The sequence below is a fragment of the Balearica regulorum genome, chromosome 8 (genome assembly GCF_011004875.1).
Source record: "Balearica regulorum gibbericeps isolate bBalReg1 chromosome 8, bBalReg1.pri, whole genome shotgun sequence".
NCBI classification, from domain to species: domain Eukaryota; kingdom Metazoa; phylum Chordata; class Aves; order Gruiformes; family Gruidae; genus Balearica; species Balearica regulorum.
In genome coordinates, this window is record NC_046191.1 from 30,455,241 (window position 1) to 30,478,112 (window position 22,872).

At 39.3% G+C, this 22,872-nt stretch overlaps 1 protein-coding gene across 7 annotated transcripts in view; it reads right to left on the reverse strand.

The window, feature by feature from the left end:
- Positions 1-404: 404 nt before the first annotated feature.
- Positions 405-22,872, reverse strand: part of RALGPS2 (Ral GEF with PH domain and SH3 binding motif 2) — a 136,714-nt gene continuing 114,246 nt past the window's right edge. For 5 of the 7 annotated variants that reach the window (XM_075760449.1, XM_075760448.1, XM_075760447.1 and 2 more), the window contains 6 exons: positions 19,377-19,454; positions 17,703-17,808; positions 16,865-16,957; positions 9,651-9,756; positions 8,335-8,426; positions 405-3,398 (listed from right to left, as the gene is read on the reverse strand). In XM_075760449.1, coding sequence (XP_075616564.1) covers positions 3,369-3,398; positions 8,335-8,426; positions 9,651-9,756; positions 16,865-16,957; positions 17,703-17,808; positions 19,377-19,454 — 505 coding nt within the window. In that variant the 3' untranslated portion in view covers positions 405-3,368. The remainder of the gene's footprint in view (positions 3,399-8,334; positions 8,427-9,650; positions 9,757-16,864; positions 16,958-17,702; positions 17,809-19,376; positions 19,455-22,872) is intronic. The other 2 variants (XM_075760452.1, XM_075760453.1) reach the window with 1 other exon arrangement.

Below are 22,872 nucleotides of genomic sequence, written 5' to 3' on the forward strand. Positions count from 1 at the left end.
CAGGCATTCCCTGTTGTTCAATCTTTCCCCAGGCTGGTAGCTTAGCTAACAAGGTGGTTAGCAGTCAGCAGGTAACGAACATTTGTGTGTGAAGTCTTGCTATGAAGATCTACTCTGAGTACTTTTTGCTCACATGCCTCCAAATCAGGGAACTGTAAGGGGCACCTTTAGTTTTGAAAATCAAAACATTAAGAAATAAAGTGACAAATATTAGCTGAAGTATTTCAGCAGTTATTAAAAAGAATTAGAGCAATACATTAAAAATCAAAATCAAAGAGAAACTGCCAACTCTCTGAAGTAGTCTGGATGACAGTCTTACCTGAATACCATGAGCTTGTTGCTGTCCTCATTTAGTCAGCATTGGTTTTGATTATTTATATTTTTTAACCCTTTTTTTTTTAAAAAAAAGGAATATTACTACATTTCTTTAGAGTGTATTTGATTTGTCCAAGTGTTTCCAAAGCTTAGCTGAGGCAGCTTTTCCTCAAGGAACAAGACCTCCGCCTCTGTCTGAGCACCATTTCTCTCAAGATATGCAAGATTTCAGTATTTCTGTGTTGCCCTGTAGGACTATGTGGCTAAATAGGAGATAAACAATAGGAAAGCACTGAACTAGTAATTGTAACAAGTGCCAACAATGTTTTCTGTGTTGTCATTAATCACTCCAGTTATTCTGGTTACACATTTTAAGAAACTCCTCCCACAATATTCAATCTCTCCCATGAAAAACAGCATATCTGAGGAGAGAAAACCCAAGAAGAGCAGGAGGCCTAAGAACTATGAGAGTTGGTAACAGCAACAATTCGCTGTTACCAAATCAAATGATGATTTGTGAACTGTTTTCCCCACCATCTTCCTACCATAAAACCCTAACTCAAAACAGCTGGAAAAATACAAAAACCCAATAATAAACGACATCTTCTGACCTGGCTCTGTCTTTAGCAAAGCTGTGTGATGTCAGGCTATGGCTCCCAGTTGCATGTTTCCTTTCACTAACAGAAGAACAGATAAAGTTATGTTGCAATGAACCTGTAATAGCTTATTTAAAAATTCAAAATCCACAGGCTATTATCCACAATCCTTAAAAACGTACACACATTGTTAAAAAACACTTAGTTGGTGAGAAGAAAGACACAGTAAGTAATTTTTAAAATAATAAAAAAAACCAAACAAACAAAAAACAAAACTAAAGTTGTGCAAAGTCTACTACAGTAACACTGCTGGCTATGAAGATGTTGTCTTTACTATACACCCAACATGGGCAAACTTGGGAGACGTGTAAATTGCAGAGGGATTCAGCACAAGCAAACCTCTTCCCAAAATACATGGCTTCAGGATCAGAACAGACTATTCATTCCCCATCAAAACAACAACAAATAAATTGCAAAGGGACACAAATTCCCACAGTGCTTGTGGTGTAATTGTGACAGAAGCATCCTTCTACTGTTTGCTTTCTACCAAGAGCCAATTCACAAGAACAATTCTTGGAAACATAAACCGGCCTATTACCCTTTACATCACCAAGTAGTTGAATTTTTTGTGTTTTGTTGTTGGTTTTTTTGGTATGTTTTTTTTTTTTTTTACTGTGAGAATGGATTATCCTTCTTTTTTGCCCCCCAGAAATTAATCATTTCCATTAAGAGATCAATTTGACTCTGGAAAACATCCAAAAGTGAATTTACAGGCTTCTACTCAGATGCAATAAACAAACTGTACATTTGCAAAATAATCACTACTAGTAGAAACCTTTATTAGATAGTCAGAGAACTGCCACAGACTGGTAGTAGGTAGCTTGTTTTTTTTTTAAAAAGGAGTATTCATGGTGGAATCTGCAAACGTATTTATGGCCACTAAACCACAATGTCAATGGAACAGTTACTACTTTTTCACAGACTTCAAAGTTCTGATATCGGAGTCATATTTTGGACAATGTTCCCTTGCTTTACAAAGATCATATTTTTGAAGATCAAAGAAAGACTAATCATCCAGGAAACTGTATTTAGGTGACGTCAAGGAAACCCAAATAAAGCAAGAATCAAAGTCTTAAGCAAAAAACACACATATAAAGCATGGCTCCCTTTTACAAGCATAGTATTTTTCTCTGTGAGTAATTTCAGTGACCAAGAATTATTCCTGTCAAGGATGGAATTTTGATAGTCCCACACCTTTTCTCTCCTTAGGTTATCCTACCTTCTAATAAATTAATTATTTGCCTGAAGATCAAAAGAGCTTCTGTATGGAAGGTCTGCTTTAGGCCATGTTATCAATACCACACAATGTCAACTACTTTGACCAGGACAGATACTAAAATCAGTTATTGCCAAATGAGAACATGAAGGCTTGAAATTGTGCCTCTATCTTTTTAAAATGTAGATCTTCAGTGATATTATGAAACACCACACACTAACAGTGGTCCCTAACTGATAATTAACAGACACCCAGAGAAGTAAAATGTCTCAGTGAGCTATACCCAGATGTTGGGGGGTTTTTTGTCATTCAACCTTTGTACGTAGGAGAGTGACAGGTGTAGAAACAAATGGGAAGAAAACACTCAGTTCTAACCCAACAGTGCTTTCAGTTTTGTCTCTTCCACACGCATACCCCGACCCCCCCAAGACACATGAACTACGTTTTTAACCAGGAATTAGGTAACAACGTACCAAAACAATTTTTGGTGCCTAAGTGCTCAGCCTTTGTGCTGCTCATAGGGAATATTGCTCCCATACAGTACTAAGGTTTGCAAGCTTAGCACTGTTTTAAACTTGCAGTTGTTACATTTCTTATACTTGTAGCTCAGAGAGAAATAACATTGCTCCAGGCTAAGCGTGCCTGGGACAAGCTCCCATCGAGAGCTCCTGGTATAGTCTAAACAACATCTCTAGAACATGTAGTACCTCTTTTACCTGGTTCATACATAGCTTTTGATACAACTCTTAAATACCAGTTTACTTGTTTTCTTAAGAATGCCTAAAAAGGTGAGTTATTTTCAAAATTAGTATAAAGTTAAAAGAAACTCAAACTAGCTACAATCTATTTAACTCAAGCACAGCACCGCCAGAAGTTTCACACACACTATTTGGTGTTTCATGTTGTTTTTCCTTTCATTCTTTAAGGCAGTGGTTTCCACAGGTCAGTTCAGAGAATATAACGAAGCATGGTCCATGGCAATTCATGTTGCAACTCCATTTTTAATTTGGGGGACTCTATCCCCCACCATTAGTGGTTTTGTTCAGGGCTCCAGAGTTCAGAGATCGAGTTGACAGGCTCTGTTCTGGCACAAAATACAGCTGGCACATTTTTCATCAGGACCTCGTTCTCAATTATGAGATGGTTCAAACTGTTCTTTTTGTTTGTTTTGAATTAGCCTATTATTCAAAGGTCATCAAGTTGGCAGGAACCTGGAAACAAAAATATAAATGATAGCAGATTTTACTTTGAGTAGTAGCTACTTATTCCACTGTTTCACAGACGAGCCACCTGTTTTAATGCAGATCATTAACACTACTGTCTCAAAAAAAGGGGAGGAGGCATGCAACTATCATTCAGCAGTACAAATATACTTAAGAGCTGTAGAAAACCCAGGTATAACCAAAATATTAAACTGCTGCATGGTTTATAATTTTATTATATGGCCATAGATCTTCTTAATTTTGATGACATTTAAGATTTAAGTTGTCAGCAAAACAACCTTAACATGATAAATCTCAGCACTGAACTACACAAGCAGAACCTTCTCACTTGAGTCCCAGCTAGAGAATTCTTGGCACACAGGTTAGTGATTGATGTTGGCCCTCTAGTATTTTTAAGACTAATTTAAAAAAACGAGGCATAAACACTTGCCTGGGCTTTTCCCATAGGAAACCTGAATGCCTGCTGCAGACATCACTCCCTTTCATGAAGATTAAAGCTAGTTTGCATTACATTAGTTTACATCCCCATTTTCTCTCCATCAGGAATTTGCCTGACAGCAACATCTCTTGTTTACTCAGGTTATTAAAAAGCCACCACATTCCTGATGACTCTCAATAAATATCCAGTTTGGGTGGCTTTGAAGCAAGGATTTCTTGCTTCGCATTTACCACTTAGGTCCAAGAACGATCAACAGGGCTAAAGTTCCACCATTAAAATTAAAAATAGTATCTATTTAAATGGTTCCCAATATTATTCAACTGGGTAGGTGTCTAGACTCTATCTACAGGCTCTTTAAGAAGGACAGGCAGGGCAGATGAGGAGGGGGCGTCGCCCTCTATGTCAATGACCAGCTGGAGTGCACGGAGCTCCACCTGGGGATGGATGAGGAGCCAGGCAAGAGCCTATGGGTCAGGATTAAAGGGAGGGCTGGGGCAGGGGACATCATAGCAGGGGTCTGCTACAGGCCACCTGACCAGGGGGACCGAGCAGATGAAGCCCTCTATAGGCAGACAGGAGCAGCCTCACGCTCACAAGCCCTGGTCCTTATGGGGAATTCAACTACCCTGACACAGCTGTTGGAGGGACAACACAGCTGAGCGCAAGCAATCCAGGAAGTTCCTAGAATGTGTTGATGACAACTTTCTCCTCCAAGTGATAGAGGAGCCCATGAGGAGAGGTGCCATACTGGACCTTCTTCTCACCAATAAGGAGAGCCTGGTAGGGGATGTCAAGCTCAAGGGCAGCCTTGGCTGCAGTGACCATGAAATGTTGGAATTCAGGATCCTCAGGGCAGTGAGGAGGGTGCACAGCAAGCTCTGGACTTCAGGAGAGCACACTTTGGCCTCTTCAGGGGTCTGCTTGGTAGAATACCATGGGACAAAGTCCTGGAAGGAACAGAGGCCCAAGACAGCTGGCTAATACTCAAGGGTCACCTCCTCCAAGCTCAGGAGCGATGCATCCCAACAAAGAGGAAGTCAAGCAAAACCACCAAGAGGCCCCCGTGGATGAACAAGGAGCTCCTGGGCAAAGTCAAACAAAAAAAGGAAGCCTACAGAGGGTGGAAGCAAGGGCAGGCAGCTTGGGAGGAATACAGAGAAACTGTCCGAGCAGCCAGGGAGCAGGTTAGGAAAGCCAAAGCCCTGATAGAAATTAGTCTGGCCAGGGATGTCAAGGACAACAAGAAAAGCTTCTATAGGTATGTCAGTGATAAAAGGAGGACGAGGGAAAATGCAGGTCCCCTCTGGAATGAAACGGGTGACCTGGTTACCCAGGATATGGAGAAGGCTGAGGTACTCAACAACTTCTTTGCCACAGTCTTCACTGGCAAATGCTTGAGCCACACTGCCCAGGTTGCAGAAGGCAGAGACTGGAGAATGCAGAACCACCCACTGTAGGAGAAGATCAGGTTCGAGAATATCTAAGGAACTTGAAGGTACACAAGTCCATGGGACCTGATGAGTTGCATCCATGGGTCTTGAGGGAACTGGCGGATGAAGTGGCCAGGCCACTCGCCATCATATTTGAGAAGTCCTCGCAATCCGGCGAAGTTCCCACCAACTGGAAGAGGGGGAACATAACCCCCATTTTTAAGAAGGGAAAAAAGGAAGACCCAGGGAACTACAGGCCGGTCAGTCTCACCTCCATGCCTGGCAAGATTATGGAGCAGACCCTCCTGGAGACTATGCACAGGCACATGGAAAACAAGGAGGTGATTGGTGACAGCCAACACTGCTTCACTAAGGGCAAATCTTGCCTGACAAACTTGGTGGCCTTCTATGATGAGGTTACGGCGTCGGTGGATAAGGGAAGGGCAACTGACGTCGTCTACCTGGACTTGTGCAAGGCATTTGACACTGTCCTGCAGGACATCCTTGTGTCTAAATTGGAGACACGGATTCGATGGATGGACCACGCCGTGGATAAGGAATTGGCTGGATGGTCACACTCAAAGAGTTGTGGTCAACGGCTCAATGTCCAAGTGGAAAATGGTGACAAGTGGCGTTCCTCAGGGGTCAGTACTGGGACTGGCACTGTTCAACATCTTTGTCAGCGACATGGACAATGGGATCGAGTGCACCCTCAGCAAATTTGCTGACGACACCAAGCTCTGTGGTGTGGTCGACACGCTGGACAGAAGCGATGCCATCCAGAGGGACCTTGACAGGCCCGTGTGAACCACATGAAGTTCGACAAGGCCAAGTGCAAGGTCCTGCACGTGGGTTGGCACAATCCCAAGCACAACTATAGGCTGGGCGAGGAATGGATTGAAAGCAGCCCTGAGGAGAAGGACTTGGGGGTATTGATTGATGAGAAGCTCAACATGAGCCAGCAGTGTGTGCCTGCAGCCCAGAAAGCCAACTGTGTCCTGGGCTGCATCAAAAGAGGTGTGACCAGCAGGTCGAGGGAGGTGATCCTGCCCCTCTACTCTGCTCTTGTGAGACCCCACCTGGAGTACTGCATCCAGCTCTGGGGGCCCCACTACAGGAGAGACATCGAGCTGTTAGAACGAGTCCAGAGGAGGGCCACGAAGGTGATCAGAGGGCTGGAGCACCTCTCCTGTGAGGACAGGCTGAGAGAGTTGGGGTTGTTCAGCCTGGAGAAAAGAAGGCTCCGGGGAGATCTAATTGCGGCTTACCAGTACCTGAAGGGGGCCTACAGGAAAGACGGTGAGGGACTGTTTATCAGGGAGTGTAGTGACAGGCCAAGGGGGAATGGGTTTAAGCTGAAGGAGGGTCGATTTAGATTAGATGTTAGAAATAAATTCTTCCCTGTTAGAGTGGTGAGGTACTGGTTGCCCAGAGAGGTTGTGGATGTCCCATCCCTGGAAGTGTTTAAGACCAGGCTGGATGAGGCTTTGGGCATCGTGGTCTAGTGGAGGGTGTCCCTGCCCACAGCAGTGGGGTTGGAACTAGATGATCTTTGAGGTTCCTTCCAACCTGAACCATTCTATGGTTCTATGAAAACACATTTAAACATCCAGTCTTTCTTGGGCAGTCATACTGTTAGCAAGTAAACCAGATCTTCCATTTTAAACAGTACCACAAGGCATCTCTCTAGCAAAAGCGCTGTTCTAGAGTCAAATCATGCTCGAGAGAAAAATTTTACAGGATTTTTTTTTTTTTTTTTACTCATTTGGTAAACCAACCTTTGTAACTTGATGTTTGTGTGAAGTGCTGCTACTTCTGGGGGAGCAACTACGCTGCCAAGAACCCATATAGCACTACTACACAACATGCCAGAAAACAGAAAATATGCAACAAATCATGGTAGTAGGGGTTCTGTTTTCAGTGGTAGGGGTTTTTTATTAATCCTCCTTTTTTTTCCCTTTTAAAATCTCCTACTTATCTTCACCTTGCTGTCATATTTTCCAAAGGAAACCCTGCCAAAATCCTCAAGCTTGCTGCTTTGCACAAACTAGGGGCTGAATGCTTTAAACAAGTTTGCATTAAATTGTATTGTTAAGCCTTATTGAACAAAAGCTGTCCTCAGAGGGCAGTTTTTGGGCCTGCCTGGCAGTCACCACTTTCTTGCAAACTCTTTGCTGCTAGTTGCTACTATTCCCACCTTCTACAGCCAGGAACACAATTTCCTCTCCTTTGCACCATCTCAGATACTTTCAAGGGAGGTTCTGCAACCCTCCTTACTCCTTAGATTTCTCTCAGAAGCAGAACTGAACAAGAAAGCACGGAAGGATCTGGAAAAGTTCTTTTGTTTCACCTTGAAATTCGTTAGTCTTTTACTTTGAGAACTCCATAAACAAATGTGCAAAGGAAAAGGGAGATTTCAGGAAGACAAAGTGGTAACTTAAAAAGGATATTGCTAATGAAAAAGGTCAAGTAAGAATTTGTATGGGAACTGAATTTAATAGGGGTTGGAGTAGTCTTATCTTCCTTTTTGATTCATTGAAAATTCTACCTTTGCTTTCAAAGTCTATTGAATGTACCCAGGACTAAGCTATTTTTTAATATATTTTAGAAATACACGCAAACAACAGAAAGCATGCGTGCCCAAGACCTGACAAAATGGCACTACAGGAGAGTTATCTGGAATTGATATCGAATGCTACAGTTTACAGCTTTTTATATAACTGTAAAATAGCCTCTTTAAAATAGGCAATGACAAAAATACTGCCACTTGGACAGGTATTTTAAGAGCATTTCTTCCATTTTCCCAACTGCTTTAAATGAGCCTCAAGATAGCCCCAAATCTTTCTTCACTACTACAGAAGCTCTGAGGACTTGTTTACAAAGAGACAAACAGGAAAGCTAAGGCAAATCAATAAGCATGTGAAATCAATGCAGAGGCTGCTCAGAGCAGATTGTTCTTCATACAAAACAATCAGTTACAGCTCGGTCACCCAGAAGATCTATCAGTTCTCAGCTCTTATCTCTTTCACATCCCTTTTCAATGTCTTGCTCTCACCTGTTGTCTGTTGCTTTGGCAGGCAGCACTCAGGTGTTTAAACCACAGCATTGCATTCATTCTGTTTCCAGCTTGAAATTTATATGAATTTCCTAAGTAAGAAAGATAGGAAAAAACCTGATAAACACAAACAATTTTATATACTTAAATCCTACCCATATTCAAATAACTTTAAGAAGATTTAATAGCAGAACATTCATATAACTTTACACTGCGTCTGGCATAAGCGCAACTTAATTGTTTGACCTAGTGCGAGAGAAGTCTCAGCTCGCCTGTCTTCCTTTCCAACATTCTAGATTTCAACTAACACTGGTGTCAACTAGGAAAGAACAAAACATTTCTCAGAACCATACAACAAAAATGTTTTGGGGTTTTTTGACTGCTATTGTTACAATTTGTTTATAACATAATTTCATCATTTCTTAATGAAGTGCAAGATAGCACTGAAATACACTCTAGAAAGCTGTATTTGAAAATATTTGAAAATTGTTCCTAAGCATATTTATATATTTCAGACAAGTATTTTCAGTGTCCGGTGTTATACAGTGCTTGCCTGGGTTCAGAAAGGCCAAGTATTACAAAAACATTTCAGATTGCTGTTGCCAAGTTTAAGCTGATAAGCAGTTATAATTTACATGACTGTATCAGTGGCACAAGCACAGATGCTTGGAAATAAAATGTACTAAGATTTGAAGTAGACAAAGCAGTAAATAATGTGAAGCTCCTTTATCAGAACTGCTAATGATGCTCTTCATACATAGTTTGAAGTGCTCTGGAAAAGTAACAATTTCTTCACAGTTTAAACTGAAACCAGGGCACTACGGTGGAGTAACAGAAATCAAAGCTTCTTTGCAAAATAGTCAAGATCTCTTGGGGTTTTTTTTCCTGGTAATAGTGCTACATTTGAACAGATGGTTTAGTTTGGGTTTTGTTTTTCATCTGGAGAGAAGGGACTGGTCAAGCACCTAGTGTTAGCTGAATATTGAACTTTTTGGTTTATTGTTACTTACATTTTCACGTATGTGAAAATGCCTCTGAGTGGTCTAAATATAGTTTAAAAGAATGCAGATGAATACTTCCAATAAAAATCACATGTGGATTTCTTAGAGTTTGGAGAGTTCTTAGAACTTAATGAAAACTCTAAGGATTCTCCACTGATTGTTCCCATAGCATTCCAAAGGCAAACATGACACACTGGAGGGCAGCTGAGTAAGTGAAAGGTAACATCCTTCCCATTTCATTTAGTTGCTTATGAATACCTCAAAGCAAATGTTTATTTTGGGAATCATTGCCCTCTTGGTGCTAGCATTGCTCACCCTTCTCAGAATCAGTCAATAAGAAGAGATCTGGATGCTCAGGGTCATCTGCCATCATGACCATCCAGCCCACCACTGACACATTCTTACTCGGCGTGGATTTGAACTGAAAATACAAGCAGAGATGTAAACTAAAGTAAAACGAAGAAGCTTCAGCCAGACCAACTGCACTGCACAGAACAAGTATCCAAAAAGGCAGTTCTCCTCAGTGACTGTTATAGACACAGAATAACTTCAAAGGAAGCATAGCATTTCATAAAATTAAGAAAGATTATGAATTTTATATGGAATTGGTGAAAACAGAACTTACCACAAAGAATGATATTCAAAACAAATTAAAAGGAGTACCACAATCCCCCAAAATGTGTCAACAGACATCTAAACTGCACTGTACGAATACAATAGCATTCCTCACCACATTACTGCACATGTGTACGCATACTATAGTTCAAAAAAAGGGCATTAACAAATGCAAAGCTAATCCCTGTTAACAAACAGAAGAATTAAACTTGTCTGTGTCATAATTATTCAAAGTTAACATGCATTAATTATTATAATAGTCTGTAATTACACATAACGAGAGTCCTGTGGACAAGATAACACAACTGTGTAATTAAACATGATGATAATTTTGTCTGGGACTTGTGCAACATGCTACATTTTAAACCTCTGTTGAAAATACACTAGAACTTTAAATGAACAAATGTTAGACCAGCATTTGAGACAGAAAGTATTTTAACCAAGTTCAAAATAATTTAAGAGTCTCTGTATCTTATAAACTTTTGAATGCATCATCTGTGTCCTGCCCTCTCCATGTCACTATAGTTACACTTGCAGGACCCATTCCATCACAAGTTCCTATCAGTCATGTTCAGCCAACATTTATAGAATGTCAGTGGAAATATAAAAGCTTGGAAACTTTGAAGGAATGCTTACACAGATAGCTTAAGCGTAAAAGTGACGATGACTTCTTAGGAAAAACCTGCCTGCCAAACTTCAAAACGGATGCCTGTTTTTTCGTATTACTACGGACAAAACTATGGGAAAAGACCATTCCTCATAAACCCCATAGAACCACATACACTCAAGTAACTCTACTGCCTTTGGGAGGTAGACAGATTTGGTAACATCGCATAAGAAGTAGTAGCAAATTACAAAGCTCTATCACACAACATTTCATTACAGTGAGGGCTGGATAATGTAACTTCTTTCCAATGGAAACTAAAATTCCTTTGAAGATTCTAGTCAGTAATGAAAAACATTAAGGAATTTTATCTTGAAAGAAGGCATAAAGACAGGGAAAGGGAATAAAATAAGGATATAGCTTGTGAATTCTTAAAAAAAAAAGTAAGTATATATTCAGGACTTGCTACAGACTCATTGAAGACATTGCCTTGAAAAATAAGATGACACAACTTGCACTGAAAAGGGACCTGCAAAATGCAAACTTCCAAGTAGCCCTAAAAGCATTAATAGGTCCTTTTCATAGAGGTGGAAATTTGAGTCACAAAGCAGTTTTAATAGGTTACAGATCAACAGTGTACCTCTTGAACTGCACTCATTTATAGAGTTTAATGAAAACAGCACATTTGCACTTTCCTATCCTAGTTATATATCATAACAGCAGGTATACAATACATGAAATTACCATGCAATCAAACCTGCTAGAGCTTGCTTGTTTTTTCATTTTATACAAAACAATTAGTTAATCATGGTACTTCTCCAAACAGTAAAAAGCTCCACACAAGGGAAGTGTTTCCTGCCAGCATCAATCCATCATCGCTTGAAACACATGTCAGTTCTCCATCCCTATGCATGGTGAGATTTGTATTCCATGTTTACATAGTCCCCCAGGGCAGTTCATTCTCCACTGATGCATGGAGCCTTGCTAACAGCAAGTCTGCTTTGTTAACATGAAGGGAATGAAAGCTTCATTGTAATTTCACCTTCCTGGTTCTTTTTTTTTTTTTTTTTATACGGGCCACTGGAATGACACTCCTATTATATACACAGAAAACTACACAGCTCTGGCTCTAGGCTTCACAGAACTAAATTTTTTTCTTCTTGTTGTTCTGAGCTCAAAGACATTTATACATAAACCTTTGAATAAAAAAAAAATCTGAATTAAGCTGTGAACAGACTTTTCACTCCAACCTTTTGGCACCTACAAACCTCCTCCTCCTCATCTCCTGCTGAGATTTTACAGCTTTCTAATATTCAAATCACTTTCTCGGAGGCTGAACACACTTCCTAGAATGACAGTGTTCTCTATCAGAGTATTTCAGTGAAAGTGCCTGAGCTACAACTACCAAGTTTTCTGGAGCACCAATAAATGGGACTAACTCCGAATATAACGTGCAATGGAAGGCTTGGAATGAACAAGGGTTCATGCTGGAGCGTGAAGGCTCAAAAAGCCTCTGTTGCTCTTCCAAGTACCCACAAACATGGAAAAATCTCTCATGCATGCTATGTTGTCACAGAAATTGGCAAGATTTGTCCAGCCCAATCACTATGAACAGGTTTTTTATAGGTGTACTCGCATTTTTCAGGGCAAATGCTTCCTTTAAGACTAATTTTAAGTTAGCTATTTTTACTATATTCCTTTTCTAAAGGTGTGCAAGTGCTATAGTTTTATCACAGAAGCTTGTTTGTGGGTACCATTTCAGCATAGGAGATAAAACCTTAAGCATTCTACACACATTCGTCTCAGACTCTCCTGAACCACATCTCTGGGCTCTGAAGTTCACATGTTCATTATAGGCAATTTTCCATTACTGTTGTAATAACTGAAACCTGGTTCACTATTGAAAATACAAAGCTCATTATATTTAGTAGTCTGTCTTAGTAGATGCAGCACAAGAAAATTTGTCACATCCAGGTATCCACAGCATCCTCTTCCTTTGGACTAGATTCACATCCAGAATACATGCTATACTGGAAGCACTCCTTTGTCTTTGACCGTAGGCATGAGAAGAGCTGGCTTGCCCATGCCTAAAAGGAAGGGGATTTTTTGCCCTTTTTGCTGGATTGCACTGGGATTTTTATGAGGTAATTTTCCAAAGAGGTTGGCTATTATAAGCCTGGAAGAGCTTTGAGTGTCGGCACATTCCAAGTCCTCAGTCTCAGCTGCCTGAAGCAATAGCAGCAGCAGAACGGTCAAAAGCATGCCTGTAATCAAGACACATTTACCATGAGAGCTCTCGCCAGGAAACTTTATAGAGCAGACTGACTTTTTCATTGCCAGCGTTCCTTTCCATGTCACAGAGGCCTTGAGAAAGGAAGCTGAGACAGATGTTGACATGGCTCCAGAAGATGCTTGGAATATTTTACCTAGGTAAGTCTCAAATGTACCAATCTTTGAAAAAGCAACCTGCGTCAAACTAGACAGCATCATCCTGTTTATCCATTTAATCTGGACAGTAACAAAACATAGATCTAGCCTCAAATCTCTCTGTTTTGCAGAATGGACCTCTTAGGAATATCACTGGACAGTGAACGTATCCTCATGAACTAGCTATCTGCAGATGGTTGACTATCTACAGTTTATTTTCTCTTGATTAACTAACTTTCTGAAAATGCAAACAAATTGAATTGAAGCATGACACCTCATAAGTCATCTTCACAGACTCCAGAACAAAAGCTGAGGCTTTGTACAGTAACTCTGCAGTGAACTAGATGGAAATCTAAGCTATCAATAGCTAGGCTAAAAGTACAACACAGGTAGACTAGCTGAACATAGCTACTGACCACCTAGTATTAGGCTGTTTAATAAACTGGAGCCTCCCCTCCCTAATCCCCCAACCTCAGTCTCCCACAGCAGTTCCCAGGTTATCTTCCACCTTAATTTCAGCATAAAGATTATATTCTGCATTATAACAACCTATGGAAGTTATGTGTGCATTCAATGTGAAGTATTTGTTTAAATAAAAGACAATCCAAACCACAGTTAATAGGTATTACATTATTTCAACCATGACTGCATCTGGGAAACCAGATCAGAGACCTGAGCTTCTGTCCTGGTTTTGGCTGGGGTAGAGTTAATTTTCTTCCTAATAGCAGGCGTAGTGCTATGTTTTGGATTTAGGATGAGACTAATGTTGATAACACACTCATGTTTTAGTTGCTGCCAAGCAGTCAAGGACTTCTCAGCTTCTCCTACTGGCCTGGCGGTAGGAAGGCAGGGGTTCCCAAGAAGCTGGGAGAGGACACAGCCAGGACAGATGACCCCAACTGGCCAAAGGGATATTCCATACTATATGATGTCATGCTCAAGTGTATAAACTTGGGGGAAGCTGGCTGGGGAGGCCACCACTGCTCAGGAACAGTCTGGGCATCAGTCGGTGGGTGGGGAGCAATTGTTTTTCATTTGCATCACTTGTTTTTCCTGGGTTTTATTTCTCTCTTTTTTGTTATTCTCCTTTACATTACAATTGATTGTTATTACTATTATTATTCTATTTCAATTATTAAACTATTTCTATTTTATTATCAATTATCTATTTTATTTCAATTATTGAGTTCTTATCTCAATCCACGAGTTTTCTCACTTTTACTCTTCCGATTTTCTCACCCATCCCACCAGGGCAGGGAGTGAGTGAGCAGCTGTGTGGTGCTTAGTTGCTGGCTAGGGTTAAAACACAACAGCTTCATAACCTGCCTTGTGTCCACAAACAGAACTAAGTACGTTCGCTGCCCTAAAAAGCTAAAAGCAAGACATCAGCTGTGTATAGACAAATCCAAGGTTGTGCTGGGTAGTTCAGTCCAATTCCACGGAGCCAAACGTTAAAAAAATAAATCTGCTCTAGCAGTCACTGCTTTTTACTACCACTCCTCCATCATCTCCCTTTCCTGGGAAGTGCATTGCTCAAACTCCACTCAGTATTATTATTTGCAAGCCATAATGCTGGCAGGCTTCTGGTGGGTCATCCTGCCAGCATTATGGATGTGAATGTCTCCTAGCCTCTACCTGCAGACTCCGTTATTGGTCTGCTGGCACATCCTTGGACAAATAAACACAAGAACCTAAGGATGCAAGACAGATTTAGCGTCTTAGGCACCAGCGTCTGTTCTCTAGTAGTTCAGTTGTTGTAAGTATCACAACACATCAGTGATTTGGGGAATATTAAAAGTCAATTCAATAGGTTCAGAAAATAATTTTTGAAAGAGCATTCTAAATGGATACGACTGCATTTCAAGACAAAAGTAAAGGCTTTGGCAGTAACAGAGACTCAAGAGGATCAGATACCAGACTTGAATGTTTACATTTGTTACCTTTTTACTTCATTTACTTTTCCTAAAGAAAGGGCAAGACCATTTAAGTGATGAAAATTGTTATTCTGAAGCAAATGTATAAGCAAATGGACCACAAAAATTCAATATACTTAATTTCCAAATAATAAAATTACCAGCTATGCAATTTTTCCAAGTTCTCTAAACCCGTATGTTATTTAGATTGTTTTAAAATATTTATACACAATACTGAGAAAGCTTCTGACTGAATAGGTACAAGTATGGTCAAGTCTCCCATCATTCAGTACTTTGACAGACAGTGGACAAGAGAGACTTACAAATGCATATTCTACCCTTAAAAGAAAACAAAATGCAATTTTGGCATAAAGTCTAAAGGCATCATCACATCAGTAACAGGAGCACAAAGTCTGACATTACAAAAAATTTCTTTTCCATTTCTCAATGTTTCCAGAAAAAACAAGCAACTAACTGTTAGTGACATAATGCCAGCCAAGTTCTCCCTTGGTTCTTTCTTCTTCTTTCGCTTTTTAATACTTCGTATTTCTGCTCATAATAGCTTAAAAGTCTGCTCTTTCCAGCTACCTTTCCTTTTAACGAGACAGACTCCTTCCGTAAGGTTTGCACTGATACCAGAGGCAAATGCATCCAAACACGTACATTCTCTACAGGCACCCAGGAGACTGGGTGCTTGGCTAACAGCCCTGTGGTCTGGGCTAGTATTGGCTTAACTAGCAAGACAAATTAAATAGGATCAGTTTCAATTTTACCCAAGCTATCAAGGCTAGGAGGGGTGCAGCGAAGGGATGATGGCAAAGAAACTATGCAAATATTTCTACAAGTAATTGGCTGTTATTAAACTACTGAGCGTTAGAATACTGTTTCCTAATTAACTACTTCCAAAAAAAGTGGAAAATACTCATTTTTTTGTAGATTAAGACATTACACACAAACGTTCCACACAGAAAATTCAAATATCCAGAAGTCTACTAATCAGAAAGCTTAAGCTTCAAATCCCTACCCTCTGAACATAAAAATGTTAGGATAAGAAAACAGTATTTTGTACCAGAAAGAACTAAGATAGTGCCCTTACAAGGGTTCTAGGAGCACATCTCAGTTTGTAGAATTACATAAGCTTTATGCTAAGCAAATGTCCTTCAGTGACAGTTGTCATAAATTAAACTGAAGCATTGGCCAAGGCAACTTTAAGTAATAGTTCTGAGTAGTGAATAAACTTGGAAAAAGATCCAAGTATCTCAAATTTTACCCAGTTTCTTATACAGAATCTCTGGCGGCATCCTCTTCCATTTAAATTCACTAGTGAAAACAGGAACTACGCACATCATAACATCCCTGGAACATCTACAGAAAATCCTTTTATTACTTTCCCACATAGGAAAATTATTTTTAGCTTCTTTCAAATTAAGTTGCAGTGGATAAAAGGAAAGCCAGCGTCACATGATATGTATGTGTAACAGATGAAGAGTTCTGTACTCTGTTGTTAGTTAACGGACTACAGGATTAGAGAAAAAAAGAGTAGAGTCTAATTTTACCACATACATGAAATCAATACATGTTTAATGTCATATGTAGTGACTTCTCAGTCTTTGCACATCAATGTTTGTTTGGATTTCCAGTAGCAACAAACTGTTGCAAGACTCAGAGATCATCAAAAGATACAACTTCCACCTTAGAAAAGCAGACAGACCCAATGACATGGTTCCCTTCTCTATAGACCAACGAATTCAAGGAGACCCACGACACATTCAAAGCAGATATTCTTGGTGTAGCATACAAATGTGCGTGGTATTTCCATTAGGGCATATCTATATGAGTGACCGATTGACTGGAAGACAGGATAGTGCTGACTAGAAATCATGCAGGTCCTAAACTACTCTCAGTGTTTACATCAGGAAATCACATTTTCATTTTGGCAGATGATACTGGAATACGCCTGTTTTACATACGTGTTTTCTTTCTGTAGCCTTCAGGGATTTTGCAGCATAGTAAAAGAGTTGGGTTCCACACAGTGCTACCCAGTATTTTGTCCAAGATGCTACCTGGAGAGAAAAGAGGGAATGGGGGGGGAAGTGCAATGGATAAGTGAAATGTTTCATAATATGGAGCTGTAAAATAAAAGACATCATCGTGCAAAAACATGACAGCACTAACTGTCCAGCCAAACCATCAGCCATGTTTCAAAGCTGCTGTTTCCAGTTATTTGTGTAGGCCTATGAATGCACTAAAAAATCTAGAGAGCAGAAAGAATATGTGCCTTTCCCTCACTAATCTGAGAAAAATTTTCTGCATCTTATTCTATACTTTCTGCAACTCATACTTTGAGTTACAGAACACTGAGTTAGAGAACATTTGCCCCTCTTCCATTTTATGTACTGCCAAAAGGTATCCCCCATTGTCATTAATATGTATTTTGATTTATAACTGATAATCGAGCATTTGCAAGGAAAATGCTAAGGGTTATTATCTATTGATAAAGTGTTAGGATCCACATACCATTCAGGAAGACAGAGCATGCTCCTCTCTTTTAAGGTTATCAGGAATTGGAAGAAATGTTATGTAGCGTTACACTTCTCTTCTACTCCCTAGATTATGGGTATAGCCTTATAAACTGAATAAATCTACCAAACACAAGAATGCAATCTCTAGCAGCCACGCTAAACCTTAATCAGCAAGGCAAAGGAGATCTCAGACATTTGAATTAGTTGCACAATGGCCACTTTATTGTATTTATAATTGGGTAAAGGAAGAAGGAGAGAAAATGAATTTTAAAAAAAAATATCTTACTGTAGGTTTTTTGCCTTCTTTCAACAGTGTCTTCCTCCTAAGAACACCTTGAATAGTAACTGCTCCTGGATACAAATGAACAGCCAAATCTTCAGATTCTAGGGAGCTGAAAGGAGCATGTGAAGATTTGTGTGAAAAAATATTGTTCCTAAAGCAGTCTTCCAAGTATTACCACAAACTAATGCAAACATCTCTATCTTAATTTAGAAATGTCAACTTTTAGTTTATTGGACTTCATTGTGGAAAGAGACTTTGGCTGTTACAAGGAATTGCTGTTGTGGAATTTACGCTCACAAGCAAAAGTGATCAGAAAAATTAATTAGCCAAGCAGGTAATCCTTAACTAAAAAAATTGAAACTCAAGACACAACTGAAATACAAGAACAATTAATTTTAAAAGCAAACGGTTGAAGTACAGTCATACTGTTGCTGTGTTAAAACCTCTCCTTCAGCCCTTGCAAGAAAGATCGAGTATTTTGTTTGTTAGAAACACTGGAATCATTAGCACATCAAAACCAAAGCATAGCTCAAACATGCACAATATTTAAAATATCTGAAAGCAAGAAGGGTGGGCAGGAGCAGTAATAAAGAGTAGAAACCCAAACCACAGCTTTAAGGTGTTTTAATGCATCTGGAGCTCTACTAATCATCTAAGCTACGGAGGATCTAAGAGCAGTGGGATAAAATAAGTGCTGGGTACAGCACTGTGAAAAGAAAACTTTGCTTTATTGAAATTATGAAGCTGACTGGCTTACAAAACATTCTCAATCAGAAAAAAACTACAACAGAAATAATTTCAGTAAATGTCAATCAGAGCATATAGCTAAGTTGCTGAACCCAGCAGCTTTCTAGAAAAGCCAAGAAAACGAACAGTGCCTGAAACTCGTTTTGAAGTGAGCTAGGATTTGCTCTTTCATCCATCCTAACATTCATGAGCATTCAAAGTAAACAGGAAATCTAGCAAACATTTTCATTGCAGCACCTACTGAGGATGATGATATGGAGACAGTTTTGGACATTGATAGATGTGAACATGAGTTTAATTCAGTGAGACAATGCTTGCTTCTTAATGTGAAAAAAGTTTCATAGTTAATGGCCATCTCTTCCCCAATTACAGGGCCACACAGCTGGAGAGAGAATTTGTATTTTAATTCATCAGAATCATCAGTTACACTACTATGTCAGCTTGCAAATAATACTATATATAATGAATTGAGGCCAATTTTCACGCATTACTCATTTTAGCCATATTTATTATCTCAGGGAAGAGGGGAAAAGAAATTCAATACAGAACTACCACAGCAAAAAACCATCTTGAATGCCATCCATTAGCACAAGAAGCAGCTTTGTTGTCCACATGAGAACTACCAACACTGCTTCACAGTGGTGGACAGTTTAAAAGCTACCTCTGGGAAAACATCTTAAGACTTGATATAAAGATCCAATGGTTCAGAATTTGGATTTGCAGACCAGAATGAACAAAGGCCCTTATGGTGATACAGAGTAAGTCACAGAAGAGGAAAGCTTTAAGTCTGAAGCAAAAGGTCTCTACTTTTATTTTGACATGTAAGTTAGAAAGGTAACATCAGAAAACACCCACTTAATTATTAAACCAAACCAAATCACCAACACCAGAGGGAAAATTTGACACCTCTGTGTGCAGTGGGGATTGTACCTGCTGGCCTTCATGTGGCCTCGATAGCCATTTCGTGACACTCTTGTCCCCGGACCGAGAGAATGGTACAACCTGTTCCTGTTGGATTCCATTATAAATTGTACGTATTACATATACTTTTATTCACACAAACAGCACGACTGCTAAAACAGCATAGTATTTTTTTTCGTGCGCCACCGCTTCCAATTAAGAAACAAAGGATAATATTATTTAGAAAAATGCATGCAGAGATAGACACCATGGTTTTTTATTTCTTCAGATGTTCTCTTTGTCAGAACTCATAATACTGAAGTGCTTTATTGGCCCTGAGGAATAATACATTCTGAGAGCAAAGCCTGTGTTTAGTTCTTAGAGATTAAATCAATGTAAAGGAACCACATTAATAAAATCCGTATGTCTTTAAATTCTGACTATAGATATTACTTCAAAAAATTTTTTCAAATTCTGTGAGTATGTGCACACACACAAGTTGTTGGGCTGAAAGGAATCAAAAGCACTATCAAAATATGACTGACAATGCTTAAAATAAAGTAACACTGAAGTAAGCTAAGCAATATTTCAATTCTCCAGTTCATACAAGCTGTAAACTTTACATATAGGCTTCATATTTTAGAGTCCTTAACCTGATCTATACTGTTATCCATAGCCAGGACTTGTGTTCTAGACCTGCCTTTTGAATACTACTTTGCTCCATCGACCCTTGGTTTTCTGGATCAGATCCCTTAGTTGATTGAATTCCATTTAAGTCCACAGAAGCACAGGTACTTTGTCCTCACCCCCTATTTTTCATCCATTTTTCTAGTTGCTTGTATTATGTTGAAATACTGAAAATCAGCTCTAATTCTGCAGAAGCAGGCAGTTAAGTACAAGCCTATGAGAATTTTACAGGGAAAATCTCCCACATAGTATAAACCTAACAATCTGTCACCCGTGAGAGGGGCTTTGTATTCTTCAGAATGCGAAACCTAAGCAAGTGGCATTGAAACATTACCATGTTTCAATCTGAACTCAGAGTAGCATACAGCTGGCAAACAAAACGGTTGTAAAGAAGGGAGACAGTAGAGGTCAGCAGCATTAAACAAGAAGAATGCTTTTTGTTTGGTTGGTTTTGTTTGGTTTTTTTCCTTTGGTTTTAAACCAGCTCAAACTATTGCCTTTGCTGCAGGAAGAATTATCAAAAAGATATTAATGAATTACCATCTGCTAATCTATTCCAGAATACACCATAATTTGGTTTTCAACATAAGTGATATATTTGAATGTATTAAATATCTTTGTTTTAAAATACATTCAAGCTACAGACAAATAAACAAATAAAACAATAATTAAGATGAAGGAAAGAAAACCGTAAGATAAGCTGTCTATTTGTGTGTACATATATTTTGCATGCAAATGAAATACCTTTTCTTCTTACCTTTAAGCTTGGGGGTTTTTGCATAACAAGGAGGTTATCACTCTTGCATTCAAGCTATTTCAGGGAAATCTATTCAGAGACACTCAGATGACAACCAATGAGACTGAGGTGTCACTTAGTATCAAGCCCTTAACACGATATAACTGTCAGGACTTGGAATTAAAGTTCTTCAAGTAATTTTGATTAGTCTAAAGGGACACCCCAATGATGAAAGCTCTTACTCAAGTTTCAAACTAAGTTTCTGTTGCACTTAAACAATCAGTGACTCTAGTTCTCATCCCTTCCGCATTTCCCAGTTACAAACAACACGAGGGTCAGGAAAACCAAGAATATATGATACAATTCCTTCTGTTACTTGGGGAATCTGTGTGTGGAGTATCTCATTACTTCCTATTAGGCATATTTAGCAGACTTAAGCCCTCTTACCCAAAGATTCTGTTCCTAAATCACCAGGGAATACTGAATTCCCACTTGCACTGCATAGGAAGTAGTCATTAGTAACATGGGAACTATCCCAATTTTGCCAGTAGCTGTTAATTCCAGACAACTAATGCTTCTCCCTCACTTAAAAACTCTTTGATAAGAAACAGACCAAAACTAGAGAAACACCTTCTCTAGTTGTCGTAATTTTTAACATTTGCATTTCAGTGTATTACCTACTGAATTCCAAAACATGCTTCATCATCTCATGAACCAAGGAACAGACACAAGGTTGCCGCGTATCTCTAGGAATTTCACATGATACAAGGAATCTGATCCCTCTCCCTGGAAGCAGGCAGAGAACTCACCCTCAAAAGCATGCAACTTCAGAGTTCCCAAGGAGCGCTCTCAGGAGAGAGGAAGGTACTGAGGGCAAGTGTAATCTGGAGGAGGAATCTTCTGACATAACTGATGTGGAGCAAACCTTTTAACTGGAGGCTGGTCTGGGCCAGCCAGTTCTCACTATGGCAGGGATGCTTTGTCTCAGAAGTCCACACAATTCTGGAGCGTGTTACTATTCTCTAAAAATATGAGCTTAAGCCTGAACTTTACTAAAACTTTTCTGTTTCTTACGCTACTTAAGCTAAAAGCACTCAGTTCACCACTTTGTCTAAGGCTTTGCCATGTAACATTTGGCTTAGAGGAATAACCCGAACTTGATTAACTCTGTAATGCAAGAGGGAAGGAAAAGCAACAGAGCACATACAGATTACAGATGTTTTTTCTGACCCTATTTTCTTTCTATGCTCATATGCAATGTTCTTATTTCTTATCTAATGGAATCATAAGGGCATTTCCTCATGTATGTAATATTTATAGCATGAGATATCAGAGTTCAACTTTGGCACTGAGATTCTTTTCAAAGATATCTTCCAAAAAATAACACTTCAACTGTTTCAATGAATTGAAGTAGAATATAAGGTTTGTGGCAACAGTTCCCAATTATAAGGTTCTTTCACAAAAATTTCTATCAAACATATCTTCGTAGTATGGTAGAAAAAGCCATCCATGGCGATTCTGAAGCTGAATTACCTAAAATTGAGTTAGGGAAGCAAACTACGCGCTGTATTGCGCATCTTACTGAGCTGTGGAAAGATGAAATTTCCACTTTTTACTACATTAAACTATAGCTATTAGTCTTTTTCTACATTCTCAATTACAACATGGGAAAGGATTGAAGTGATGAATATCACCTGAGCATTTGCAGGTATTTTGATAAGGAGCAAGATATTAATTCTGAACCACAAAATCAGACATAAGCAAGGGACGTTACTGTGCTCTCCCACATAACGTGGGCAACTAACAACAAAGTGAAGAGCAGATGGGAGAGACCAAATGGTAACAAGGTCAGTTACAAGAACAAAGGGACCAAGAATGGATGAAATGTCTCAGGAAAAGTGAAAATGAAAACCAGATAGGTCACATGAATAGCATACACAGGATATGGAAATATATAGATACAGACAAATCATTTGGGGTTTAATGGTACTCTGCCTGAACTATTTAGAAGAATGTGTGCAATGACTGACCATCCAATTAGACAAAAGCCCTATTAACTACTAGTAAGCAGAAGCTACTTCTCTGCTGCTTTAACTTACTACA